General features: G+C 39.5%; 1 protein-coding gene across 1 annotated transcript in view; it reads left to right on the top strand.

The window, feature by feature from the left end:
• The first annotated feature begins 4,137 nt into the window (after positions 1-4,137).
• nr5a2 (nuclear receptor subfamily 5, group A, member 2) overlaps positions 4,138-14,858 on the top strand; it is a 68,397-nt gene continuing 57,676 nt past the window's right edge. The window contains exons 1-3 of the mRNA XM_061738489.1: positions 4,138-4,923; positions 8,069-8,187; positions 11,222-11,363. Coding sequence (XP_061594473.1) covers positions 4,842-4,923; positions 8,069-8,187; positions 11,222-11,363 — 343 coding nt within the window. The 5' untranslated portion in view covers positions 4,138-4,841. The remainder of the gene's footprint in view (positions 4,924-8,068; positions 8,188-11,221; positions 11,364-14,858) is intronic.

Raw genomic sequence — 14,858 nt, forward strand, 5'->3', positions numbered from 1 at the left:
ACAACAGCTGTTCTAAGCGTCTAAACACTAACCACATTATTGACTGTAGTCCCTATGAAACTTCACTATAGTTGTGCCAATGATGCATATTGTTATAAACTAGGATTGAACATAAACACATGGCTTTGAATCTGGAAAGGCTTATTCTGTTTTGAATGCAATCTTACAAAAGGTCATCCCATTATGATTGTGTAATCATTATGCAATAATGGCATGTAAATGTTTGAACTTGAGAGATTGAATCATGATTCTCAAACTTTTAGATTTAGATCTGCCACAGTACCTCACCTGAGTAGAAAAACACTTTTACTTTTGTCCATGTCAGGGTGAGATTATTTCTAGTGATTGCAGGTCCTCTGTTAAATAACAAACTTCTATGTAATTATAATTAGTTACTGTAACACCAGCAGTGTTTCAAAAAAGAAAAAAAGTGCACTTGTCTCAAAACAGGATATATTTCTGTATTTTCCGAATCAGCGCCTGAATGTACAATGGAACCCAGAGCTTACACTCATTTAATTGCAAGGGTTCATTAAGTTTTATTGTTGACGTAAAGATTTGTCTATATGTTGAAATGATATCCTAAAATTACTTATAATAGCCTCCATTTGATCCAAAATGCAGCAGTGAGAGTTTTAAGTCCTGCAAAAAATAAAAAAATATTTTTCCTACTGACTGTATTGAACTTGTTTGCCTAATGTAATGGTTTAATGGATTGCTGTTTTGAGGCAGTTGTCTGTTGTCATCTCCACTGTTAGAGCCATTTGAACATTGTCAGCATGCTCATTGGTTGAGATGTATAACGTGACTCATGCACATCCATCCATCCATTTTCTATACCCGTTTAATCCTGTGCAGGGTCACGGGGTCTGCCTATCCCAGCTCATTACAGGCAAGAGGCAGGGGTACAGGTCGCCAGTCTATCACAGGGCGACTCATTTTTTAGTTAATTAAGTGAAGCTATGGAGCAGTGAGAGCACACTAGTTTGCACTGTGCACTGTGTGTTTGTTTGTTTACTGTACAATTGTTTTTCTTTTGCAACAGCAAAGAAGTTTCTTAATAAATGTTTCAAACGTGTAATATGGACTGTTAAAATTTACTTTTATAACACCCATTGGCATACATGTTCATACCGCTTTAGTGGACTTTTGCAGGAAATAGACACCCACAATAACATCCACTTTTTACACAGACATTTATCAAAGAATAGATTTTAGGACAAAGCTGGGGATTCAAAGCACATCGAAAGCAAGTAACCCTTTATAATAGCAGGCAAATGGGTGAATCAACACAGCAAATGGGTGGTGATGAGGAAAAACAAAAAACAAAACAAAACACAGAGACCAAGACTGTTGCAAACTGTTGTAGTATACCAGGATGTCAACGTCTTCATTTCTGCTGTAAGGTTGAACACCTTAATTACAAAAACTGCGGCATTGCAACTTTGAAGCCAACCTAATCTTACTTTAGTTAACTCTCAACAGAAACTTTTAAAGTGCATCATAAATATCATGGCAATGTAAAAGCTTTGTTCTGAAGTAGCAGACTCAGCCTAACTATCTCATCTGGGGCATTTAAAGTACACAAGACACACAAAAACACAAAGCAAACAAGGTCCTTGTTATATCAGAAATGAGCCACAATATTTATTTTTTTTTGTGCTGCAATGTCAACGCCTGTTGGAAAATTACTTTTTACAGCCAGTGTTGTCTCTCAAAGTATCTGTGAGCATGTGTTGTACCTGCGCACCAATCCAACCCAAACCCAAACTTGAAAATTTCACCATGTCTGATGATTAGTCCAAAGTTTGAGCTACTCTGATGATGAGACTTTGCGTGTCACGTTTGTGTCTTTTACCACCTCAAACAGCAAACGTCAGCATCTGTACACCCGTAAAGTACCACTAACATACTTTGTCCTTACATGTTTTTTTACATTCAAACTTTCAGTCCTGACTCATGCTCCCTTACTTTTTTGTGCCTTTGTGTTCTTTACCTTTCACCACATCACCCTTTTTCTCTATACAGGTTAATCATTTCTCTGGAGCTATCTTACCAGAGAAGGTCTTATCAGCCTCTGTGTTGTTTTACAACCCAACCTGCAACCCCCATCTCCCTCGCCCCCCTTCACCGCTCTGCTTGTCAGCTCCTTTGCTTGTCACTTTCTAACTCCTCCCCAGACCGCCTTCAAGCAGCCCAGTTTTAACCAATCCCAGCACCAGCATGTTCCGTATTATTCTGTGCTTTTATGGCAACAACTGGGGTTTGTTGATCTGCTGCTCTGAAAATATGGTTAAAGAAAAAGGAAAAAACAGTGGTTTGCCTGTGTTAAAGACAGGAAGAGACTTTAGTTCAATGTGTGATTTGAATTGTTCTAAAGTTGTAAAAAGAAGCATAATCAGACACAGAAAATTGAAAAATGCTATATGTGTAAATGTGACTGTGAGCACTGAAGTAACAGTGTACAGTGATGTCACTCGTGACATTGGGACATGAATCTGTTTCCAGTCACAAAGTGGGACTTGAGGACAAATATTAAGTCTCCTGAACTTTTAATTTGTTATGACAAATCAATTTAAATTGCAGCAAGGTTTAGGTTAATGTTTGAGTGTCCTCAAAAAGACAGGAATACGTGACTGAAGGCTAGGGCACAGGTAGGAGGGCATTTTGGGAAAGGAAAAAAATAAACAGATAAAATGCAATAAAAGCCGGAACTCAGAGGACCTGATCGGAAGAGCCAGTTTACTGGGTCAGGTTGAGTGTATTTACAGGAAGTAGTATGTATGAACTTGCAACTTAAGTTTAACTGTTAATGTCTCAAGGCCATTTTTTTTCATTACTCATAGAGATTTTATAAAGAGCATTTTTAAAAACAGAGAAAAATATGAGAATTTTAAGGTACTCTTAAGTAATATGATTGCCCAAATTCTTGGCCTAATATTTGTCTCTGACTCACTTTCATTGAAGCTGAGGAAATCACATTATGCAACAGGCCTCTGCGTCTTTGTGTTTAAACAAAACCATGTTTTGCACTGTTATATGTTTATATGACATTTCTCCAGATATTCAATAAAGGAGGGGGGGTTGTATTAGTGGAGAAACATCATGATATTCCCAACCCGAAAGAGAGTAAGTAACTTACTAATTAAATTCAATTAAATGTAGAAAGTTTTTTTTTTTTTTAATCGAATGCTGTTATTTCACAATTATCATTAAGGGTTCTGTCTTGAGTATAAAATGATTTATAAACGGAGTTTGTCGCTCTGGACACTGTGCGCTGTGTGTGCGAGCGTGAAGCGCAACCACTCAGGTGGACCTGATGGTTTCTCTATGTCTTTATACTCAGCTCATCCTCGCTCCTAAGGATTCCCTTTGACAACGTCGAATAACACGGCACTATAGAAACGGCCAGCACAGTTATTCTTTTAATGCATTTAATGTTATAATAAAGACAGGAAATAAAAGCCGAAACAGCCTAAATGAGACTTCAGATGACTAAGTGGTCCCTGATCATCTCATTAGTGATTTTCAGTCAAAGGTAAGATGTATTGTATGAGGGTGCTTTGATGCGAACTTTAAAGCCAACTTAAGCTTGAGGCCAACAATGTGCATAATTGTTTTCCCCAAAATTGAGCCAACAAACCCAAAAGTCTCCAATCTGAACTGTTCAGCTTTAATTGACTTGTGTGCGCACGCGCGCGCACACATATATCCTAATTGTTCCAATTTATCTGAGTTGCAGCATAAAAAGCAACTTGATAAAATGGATTATTTAAGTAATTAATGGCTGGGACACCTATAAGGCTTGTAAATATAATTATTTTGATGAACTAATACAAACCCCGCTCTGAGCGTGTGAACGCACACATGTTCGTGCATATGCCACAATAGATTCCTGTTCCACGCTCCGGTCCAGTCCACATACCTTTGTGCTCCGCGCGCTCACTGACACTCTTCTCTCGCACGGAGTTGCATCACCTCTCTTGATTTCCTTGTTCTCCCTCCGCTTTTAAAGTCCATCATTAACGAGATTTAACAGCTGAGATTGTCGACGCGGACCGGGAGGGTTTTGAGGCGATGTTTCCCGGTCTCTCCGCCTGATTGGACCGCGGAAGGATGATGTCAGACGACCGCATGCGGCCCGGATTGGAGCGAGCGGAGTAAACAAAGCCGCGAGGAGGAGGACAGCTCTCCACATCTCCACACGGTCCGACCGACGCGCCGAATCCCACTTTTACGCACAGGGGAGGGAGGGCGGCCCCGGCGGCGCGTGCACGTCTGCTAAAGGTTGAAAGTTACTCCGACCATCTCACGTTAATTGTTGACGCTCTGCAAAGACTTTTGGAAAAGATAAAGGGAAACTTGCCGTCGTTGTTTCAGTCCGGACGTTACGCAGCTGTGACATAGTAGACAGTGATTCTCAAACTGCAGCGCGCAACTATTTATAAGTAGATATCCGAGAAATTGTTTGTCTAGCTTATTTATGTCGTTTGTTTTCTAATAGTTGTTTTTCTTTTCTTTCTTTTTTTTTTTTTTTTTAGCTTTTTAACTAGATACAATTTCAAATATTTTATCATTGAAGTTTAGCCGGAGCAGACGGAGCCATCGCATGCGCAACGCGGGCATTTAGAGAAACTCTGAACGGTTAGAATCGGGCTCTGACCTCAGAGGATGGTCCGATAATCCGAAGGCAGAGAGACAGAGGGTATAGCTAATAAACCGAAGCGAGAAGCCACTTTTTGGGTCACGAAGGCGCGTTTGTGCTAAAGTGAGTGAGTGTCCGTCATCCGAGTGTCCCGCGGAGCGGTGCGCAGCCTCCAGCTCGGGCCGGCGCTGCTGACATGCTGCCCAAAGTCGAGACTGAATCCTTGGGACTCTCTCGATCGTATGGGGAACAGGGGCACATGCCCAGGAACATGCAAGGTAAGACCTGTCATTCTTCTGAATTTCTTAGACCCTATAATGCAGATTCATAAGCTTCCACTTAATGGACCCGCGGGTAATGCTGAAGTCTTGGAAAAACTTCAGCGCGATCTCGGTCCCGTTCCCTTTCACGGGAGCTTCCAGCAATCCACGACTGTCCGCTTATGGTTTGTGTTATTGCTGCACGGTAGAAAGGTGTTTATTAGGGGCCCGTGGAGGGTACGCTGTTACACTCACCCCTTAATGCGTTAACGCTATCCCAAACTCCACGATGCAATAATAGCTTCACAAAATATATTCGTATCCAACTTGGACACACTTCTTTAGGTTTGGCACCTGATCAGACAATTATTGTGCCCAGCTGTCACCCACACTGAAAGTGTGGGCTCGGCTGACGCGTGAAGAGGCAGAAATGTTCCATGTGTTTTTAAGTTTTTAAATTCTGTTTAGACAAATGAGCCGTCTGACTTCGTGTCAGCAGAATGCCAAACGTACCTAATCCCATAATTATGTCGATTATTAAAGAAAAATAATGAAGAAACAATTGCTGCGTATTTATTAAGAAGCGAAAACTGTTGAAATTTAAGGTTTCAGTGACGCGGCAAAATATGTGAGGGCAGAGTCGTAAAGCTTAATCTCAGAAGTCTAATTTATTGACAGTATAAAAGGATTGTCAATATTTGAAAAATAAATCAGGTCAAGCAATTTTTTGGGTTATTATAATTTTCAGTTAAGCATTTTAATATTTTTTTCACCTGAAACTGAACATAAGCGACTCTTAAAAACACAGATAAAAAAAACACAATTAAAAATGAATAAAACACATGAATTGCAGGAGTGCCTATTTTTTGTAGTAGTTGTAATGTTACAATTTAAAATGTTAATGACGTATCTGATATTTTTCTTTTTTGTGCATCTTGCTGATTTAAAAAAAAAAGAAACAAAAGACAGACAGAATTGTATTAGACCTTTAAAATCCAATAGTACAGTTTTAATTCCAGTTTGGGTACATTTCCAGACACCTGTGTCTTTTTCAGACATAATTCAAATTCTCCAGGGCATATATTATTATTATTATTTTCTTGATCTTCCTGCAAAATAAAAGACACGTGCAGCCAACATTTAGGTACGCTCTGTTTTTTTATGCCAAGATAAACTCACCTACACCCCTCTTATTCCCCGCTTGTCATTCCGCAGCAGTAAAACCGGGCAATCAATTAGTGCGCTCCTGGTTTATGAGACGCTGATAACGCATAGCTACACTCACTAAACAGGAGAAGTGGTTTGTTAGAGGTGCCGTTATCAGCTTTATAATCGCCTGAAACTAATGGGGATGGGAAGATGGGATGCTCTTTTTTTCGGGAAATTTGACAAAGATCATTTATGTTGATTCCATGAGCAAGTGGCCTGTAGGTGACTGTCGTGGCCGTGTTTCTACAGCTTCTAAAACTACGTCTCCTGCACACACCTGCCCGTGAAGCAATGTTGCAAGAAGTGCTCAGCTGGATTCACTGCAGATATTTAATAAATCCAAACAACCAAGTGTAGAATTAATCGCATTATAAGCGAAAAACTGTTTGGACAAATAGGCCTGAAAATGGTTTCTGAATGTATTATATATTCCAGGCGTTAGGGCCACCTCCACATTTTTTTACCACTAATTATTTCACCTTTTCACCAGTCTTCCTCCACGGGATGACGGCAATTTTATACGAACGTGTCCGAATCTCCAGCCATGGCACGGTCTCTCTTTAATGCGCGTTAAAAAAAAAAAAAAAAAGAACTTCCGAGAATGAGTTATCTTTTAGATTCCGCGGAATGACGGGGAGAGGGAGGAGGGAGAGGGCAAAAGGAAAGAAATCGGGAGCTAAGTGGAACTTGTTGCTTGGTCTGAATATTCAGCGCGGATCCCAGCAGGACAGCGCGCCGTAACAAACTAGGAATCATGTCTAATTAGAGAGTCTCGGTGAGAGGATGAGTGCACTTCTGAATGAATGCGTGTGTGCCGCGCAGGCCGTCTATAGCTGACAAAATATTTCCACTTTTACAGCCACATCCACTGAGGTTTTTCCTGTTTGATCCCGGCTGCTTTTTATTATTAGTACCATAAATGCTTTTGCAAGTGTTGTAAAAGTCAGCCTGGCTGTTTGCTTAGCGCTGTTACACACACACACACACACACACACACACACACACACACACACACACACACACACACACACACACACACACACACACACACACACACACACACACACACACACACACACACACACACACTCATAAGTAAGCAGCATAATCCTGAAACTCAAGGCAAGAGGGACTGCGGCAAATATACTCTCTTTTAAAAGTGCTCAAATCGTTGAGAAAGCTCCGTCATTTTTTATTTTATTTTCTTTTTTATAAATCAGATTTTGGCAAATGTAGAAAAACGGGACATTTTACGCACTTCTGCAGTCATTTTAAATGGAAACAGTCCAGTTCTGGCCTCTGTCATTATTTTTACGCTCTGTATTGTGAACTTTTTGGAACCAAAAGAAATTTGTATATGGCACTGTAAACTTGTAAAACACAGTAAAAACGTGGCATATAAAACTATGTTATTACTTTTCACGTTTTAAGAGCATAAATGAATCTAAATGTCACAGCTAAAGGCTCTGGCGATTCTTAGAGAGAGAGAAAATATGTTGGTTTTGGATGTTTTTCTGCTCGCCTGCAGAGATAAGGGTTGCTCTGTGTGTCTTCATTTGTCTGTGGGCGGTAACATTTTCTCATCCAATCCTCAAGTCTAATATCTCGCTATTTCCCCCAGCGATTTCACGACTTAGTCGCATGCATATTTATGAGGCTGACTTTCATGAGCGCCTTTTTTTTTTCCTGCTCCTGTCTGCAATGAATGCAGAAGAGAAGACAGTAACAGAGGGGAATGGTTGGGTCCTCTCAACTCAGTCTAAAATCGGCTATGCATGGCCCTCCCCTCCTCCCAGGAAACCTTCAGAAGTGAACGGAACTTTAAAAAAATCTCGCCCAGTTGCGACATGGGGTCTCCCGGTGGCTCACCTTGATGGATGAGAGCGAGTTTTGGGAAAGAGAGCGCTCAGCACTGAAATAGACCTCTCTCTGTGTGTTTGCGTGTCCTCCGCAGCCCCCCAGTTAAAAATGATGGACTACTCCTATGACGAAGACCTGGACGAGATGTGTCCTGTGTGCGGAGACAAGGTTTCAGGCTATCACTACGGACTCCTGACCTGCGAGAGCTGCAAGGTGGGTGCCCTCTCCATCATCATTGAAATCAAATCAAATAAAAAGCAATAAACATTCTCAGCTGTAGAATTAATTTACCACCTCTATTTTAGTCTGTGTTTTAACTGAATCAAAGTTTTCTAAGTGGTGATGACTTGTCATCACTTTTGCACGGATGATTTTATCATTATTATTATAAAAGTGTGTATAAAAAGGTATTTAGAAGTGAATCATGACTGCGTTTGATTCATTTTTCTATTTCTTTTTTTTAGGTTTTCTTTCTATTAGTTATCAGTGCTTTTAATTGTGTTGCCTTCTCTACAAGTACTTGATTTTCAGCATATTAAGATTTGCAATATTCACAGTAGGCTACAATAATTGCACGCCAAGCGTTTAAGCTGACATTCTTCTGCAGAGGGACTTGCAACAAGTAACAGCAGAGCAAAACTATTAGCAATCAGTCAGCGGCTGAGGGTCGAATATTGTTGTGACAGTTGATCTAACAAACTCATCCTGTGTGTGTCAGAAGCTTTTGTGAAGTGAGGAATTCAGCTTTTTATTTAAAAAAGGAAGGAAAAAAGTAGGAGAAGAAATACATGAAAAGTCTTTTCACGCATTTTTGCAACCACCAACTACATAAGTTGGGGGTGGTTTTAACCCTTTAGGCAAAGTAAACGCTAGTGATGTTTCTGTTTGTACAAGCTTGAGTCCTACTGTTTAAAACTCTCATCACGAGTTCATTAAGAGCTTGTCTGCATTGTCTGGTGGCAAAATGTTTCCATGCAGGCTTATAATGAGGCTACAGCCAAAGCAAACTGTGCAGTTTAATATGAACTCAATCAACAACTTATTTGTCCCTCTCTGCCTTGTTTCCTCAACGTGGAGTTAATAGGTATTTCCCAAGTTTACCCCCCTCTTTTTTCGTGCAATAAAGCTGTCAGTGCAAAATTAAGCAAAGACAAATGTCTCTGTGTTAACACTATTCAGTTGTAAAATTGCAGCTCACGGTATTGATGCCGCAGCACACATTTCTAGCCTATGCGGTCATTATTCAAAGCAGATGTTATAGATTTTATCCCATATTTTGACCTTGAGATGCTGAGCGTTTGCTTGAAGGGAGACGTCAGTGGCATCTCTGCTGCTCCTCAGCCTCAGCACAGGCTCACGGTGGAGAGCCAATCCGGACGTCTCCCAGCTGAGCTGTGCATGCCTGTGTGTACGTGAGCATGCGAGAAGCGGACGGCGAGGTGTTTCATAAAGTGTTGTATATCCTTGTTGAAACATTAATGATATTGATAATTACCTGCAGCTTGCCATTGATTATATCTAATATGTTGCAGTTTGTATGATCATCAGGGCTGGACTGGTCTATCACTCCGTTGACATGTTACAGGTTCATTTCAGCATTAACTACACACAATCAACCAGGCAGTAGAATCCATCTCATGTGTAATGAAACCTTCTCCCAGGCTAAATGCAATAAAAGGAACATTAACATTTTACTGTTATTTGCTTTTTATGTTTTTTATTTCTTCTTAATTCATTATTAACTATTAACCCCCATTTAACACATTTTCCTCCCTGGATTACACAGTTGCTGCAATGAAGAAGCAGAAATACACAAACATGCCGAAAGAGAGGACATATCATATTTGCAGTTTATGTACACATTAGTACAAACATCATCTTTAATTCAAGCTCCCAGTTTTAGCTTGTGTATGTCAGCACTCCCTGGGTAAACATCTTAGGACGTCATGCCTGTTGCAAAAACAGCAAGTTAAAATCATTTCTTTTTAGCGGTTTTATTTTTATTTTGACCTGAAAGTGCAGAATTAAAAAAAATAATAATACAAAGCTAGTGATATCCAAACCCTACCATCCAAGTCAGATTTAAGTTCTGATATCCATATTTGTGTGATAATTTCAGCACTTACGTTGAGGGGCTGTTCTTTTGTTTTTTTTTGTGTTTTTTTTTAAAAATGCAACAATTGGTGCCATATCTTATATATATAACTCCAACTCAAAAGTGTCTAAAAAGTGTTTTCAGGTATATGTTGAGCAGTCATCTCCAGAACATATGTTTGAATCCAGTTTGGAGAACGTTTTTATAGCGCATGCAGTGTAAATTGGGGAGCTGGGGAGAAATTTCTTTCTCTGAAGCTTAGATTTCTTGCTACTGAAGGGTCAATATTTCAAAGGTGAATTCTTTTAAAAAAAAATCTTATTTTTTGTCAGATCAGGCACCGTAGATTGTCAATTAAATTTGTGTTTGGTGAGAAATTGACAGCAGCGCGTTCTTTTTATTTTATTTTAACGACGAGGTTTAAGGATTCTCCTCCTAGGTTATGGATCTAGAATACGTTAATACCATCTTCCCTCCGTTTGATTTTCACAGCTGCTGCCGATAATAAATTCCATGTTGCAGGTATGCATTTCTCTAATCCCGGAACTGTGAATTATGGATATAATTTATTGGATTTTTTTGGACTCATGTGGCCATGTTTTTCAATAATTAAGTAGGGGGCTGAGAAAATGCTTACCCTGTAATTCCTGGAGTCTTACCCTGAATGGAGAGGATGTAAGATTTCTTACCCTTTATTTAAAAAAAAAATTAATATGCACTGAAAAAAACAAGTAGTTGAATAAAAGTTAGCCAATAGGAGCTTATAGTTTGCTCTTTTGTTTTAATAGGATCAAGAAAAGAACTAAATGTAGTCAAGGAATACATTCCAGAAACTTACTCAAGAAGTGAAAAAAACTAAAAAAGAAATAGTTAAAACTGCTTTATTTATGAGAATATGTATGTATCTTCATGTCTTGCTTTCTTTGTAGTCTGTGTGTGTGTGTGTGTGTGTGTGTGTGTGTGTGTGTGTGTGTGTGTGTGTGTGTGCGCGCGCGCTTCGCATCATTTTAGTTGAAGTATATCGTTTAAAACTTCTCCCTGTGTGTATCCATTTAGTCTGTCCCTCTCCGTCTGTCTGGAGTGTGAATGGGCCAATTACCATCGCATTGCAGGGGTCAAGAGTGTTGACGTCTTAATTGGTTCTCTCTGCAGGGCTTCTTCAAGCGCACCGTCCAGAACAACAAGCGCTACACATGTATAGAGAACCAGAGCTGCCAGATTGACAAGACCCAGAGAAAGCGCTGCCCGTACTGCCGCTTCCAAAAGTGCCTCACCGTCGGCATGAAGCTAGAAGGTATAGGAGCCTCTTTTTTCTTTTCAGTGTTATTTGATTTGTTGGCCTGCCCAAATATTACGCTTTGGTGAGCCCTAATACAGGGAGTCTATGTGCATAAGGTGCAGCAATATCTGTGGATAATGAGTGGTGGTTAAAAGTTTGGGATTCTTCAGAACGGATTAAAAAAAAAAAAAGGACATAGTTGTTGCTTGGAAAAAAGCAGCCAGACTGGACGTTTTGGATTTCTGTTTTGGCTTTGTGAAGGCGTTCAAAGACATTTTCTTTAGTGTAAGTTGCAATTAAATTACATGCACACCAATTAAAGTGTCACCACCGCAAAGCAGGATTCGCTTTCACAATGAACACTGCGTCCAAAGTAAAAGTATTTTTAATAAAGACGAGTTTTGATGACGTGAGTGATAAATATATTGTAGCACTTATTGATTTTTGAGACATTCATGAAAAGTCCTGTGATGAACTGGTGACCTCTCCTCCACCGCAGTGACAGCTGGAATAGACTCCAGTACTGCCGCGAACCCGAACAGCAGGAGGCGGGTATGAAATAATGGATGGATGAACATTAATGAATGCACTTAAAGTACTTCATTACATAGTTATATTAATAGTCTTATACTGCTCTATGTATCTTAAAGAAAACAAAGTGGTAAAAAGTATAATATAGTGCTTAAAATGTGAGTTCTGAAGTCAAATGTAGATTTAGCAACATTTCACTACTGCTTGCAACAAGTCAGCATCCATCTCTGATGTGGAGTTTCACAAATAGTTAAGTACAGATTCTGTCCATTTAGAGGTTTATATTAAACATCACTCACAAAAATATATTCTAGTTCAGGTTCTAGTAAACCATGTCTGCATTAGTGGAAAAGTAGATCCAGACTATTTCAGATCTCTTTATTTCCACTATTTCTCAATTGAGCTGATGTTGTCAAAGTATTTTAACTCTTTTTTTTTTTTTACTCAAGAGTGAAAACAGCCTTCTGCGATTACTTTTCAACTGAATCACTTCCCCCCTAAATTGAGATATCCACTGTTTAAAAAAAAGTTAACACCTGCCTTGACAATATGATTGCAGTGGAAGAAATGAGAAATTTTTGTTTATATAAAAATTTAACCGTGATCATCTTAGTAATATCCGCTCTCGCAAAAAATGATCAGGAACCATGTGAAGTGAAACCTTTCATTTCGACCAATGTGGTGAAATCCATCATTGCTTGTTGGTATTTGGGATGGGGTCAGAGGGAGTTGGAGGGTATCTGGTAGCTGCTACGCACTTAAACTTGCCAGACAAAGTAATAGATAAAAATATTAGGGTTGGCGGCAGGGTGAGAATGGTAATGATGATGCTTTTGGCTGGATGGTTCGAGGTCTTTTTGTTTAACTTGAACACAGCTCAGACTCTTATTTAAATTTGGCTATACAGAGGTGACAGCACGGCACGGCGAGAAACATTCCTCTTCTGTTCAAATATCATATTTGACGGAAATCTTTTCTTTCCTTACATTTGTCGACAAGTTCCCCTCTGAAATACATCATTATTGATTGAATTTAGCGGCATGATTGCCATCAATAAGTGTAAAAATGAAAGTATTTAAAGTTACAGCTTAGAAATCACACCTTTGTCCTTCGAATGACAGAAACTGGCGCTGAATTAGTCCTCACACATTTGCACATTTGTTATTTAAACTGAGCTGAAAATTCCCAGTCCCATGAAATGATCATATACAACTAGGACAAAACACATGTTAAAGAAATAAGACCCTGTGAGTGGCATTATGAAAGCTAAAAAAAAGAAGAGCCTTCGGAAATCCTTCTAGAGACTTCTGCCATGCAAGCTTTAATTAATTGCTGTTAATTGTGAATGGCCGCTGGGCAGAATGTCCTGGCCTGCCATTTTAAAGCTGATGGTGGCGGGGAGGGCAGAGGGGTAGTGTTTGATTTGTTTTGCCCGTGGTAACTTTCCGCTTGCGGGGAAGACAGGCCCTGCAGCACTTTGTCAGGTGCCAGAAGCTCCAGTGGGCGACTCCTGCCACAACCAGTAAAGACCTCCCACACAGACAAGGCTGACACCCTTCACCACACACACACACACACACACACACACACACACACACACACACACACACACACACACACACACACACACACACACACACACACACACACACACACACACACACACACACACACAGAGCTCTGTCTGGTGAGCACATACATTTATTCATGTGAAGCCCCGAAAATGATCTTCAGACATCCCCACGCAAAAGGCAAAGGCTGTCATTTCTTTAAAAAAAAGTTTTTTTATTTTTCATTAATTTTGTTCTTTCATAACTTTAGAATCTTCTTATTCGATTGCAAAAAACCCCAACATATTTGAAGTGGAAAACTAAATGTTTAAAAAAAACTTGAAAGTTGAATGAAACTGTATTTTTTCCTGTTTGTGTGTGTTCTGGCTTCAGCCCCTCGGTTGTGCAGCGTTCCTTGTGTTTGTTGAGTGTCGATCAGAGAGACAGACCGTTCAGTTTTCAGGTTACAACGCGGGAGGTGGCAGAAAAGAGGTCTGTTCCTGTGGCAATAGTGGTCTCTCTATAATCTGGATTGACAGACAGTTTAACCCATTCTGACCTGAGGCGACACGTGAGTGCTTTTGCCTTTCAAGCTGGATGCAAGACATGCAAATACGGTAATAAAATAAACAGGAAAGCAAAGTTAATCATTTACACCAGAAGTCAAAAGTCCTCTTAAATTTTTTTAATCTTTTTTCAGTCTTATAGTTTCTTCAAAGGTTTATGGGAGCAGTTTTACAAAAGCCGCAGATTTTAGAAAGCGTTTTAAGTCATTAACAGAAGGATGCCAGTTGGTGTCATGTTGTTGTTTCGTCTGCTCCATTTTTGTTTATTTATCAGCCAACTAATTAATGCGGCTGATGAATCTAATGTTTCTAATCTGAGGAAAAGCAGTGAAACAGTGACAGCTGTAGTGTCCTGACCTGATGGCAAAACCAAAACGGTCAGCAAAGTTGGACTTAAAACAAAGCAGTTCATTCAAATTCAGTTGAAAATACTTTATTAATCCCAGAAGAGAAATTAACTATTGCAAAACAGTTTCTCCACAAGTCATATTCAAAATAGTGACACTATTTAAATAATCTCCAATTCAATCCCTCACTCTGGTTAAGGTAGTAGGAAATTATTTTAATCTTTTGTAGCAAAACTTAACATTTCTCATGCTTTTTTAAAAAGAATCCTACAAGTATAACAAAAAGTAAAGTACATGTTTTTTTCTTTAAATGAAAAAGATAGTGGGTGTGTGATACATTGAATTAAAACACTCGTTTTGGAGACTGGAAGCTATTTAACCAGTCAAATAGATGTGCTTCGGGAGCCCGCTTCTTGGTATGCTGTGTAGCATCTCTCCCAGCATTGTCTCATTGAGAGAACAGGATCTGATCCATTAGAACATCACTCACTGAAGCTAGTGAAGCGTGCTATATCT

This window comes from Cololabis saira, chromosome 13 (genome assembly GCF_033807715.1).
Source record: "Cololabis saira isolate AMF1-May2022 chromosome 13, fColSai1.1, whole genome shotgun sequence".
Classification (NCBI taxonomy): Eukaryota; Metazoa; Chordata; class Actinopteri; order Beloniformes; family Belonidae; genus Cololabis; species Cololabis saira.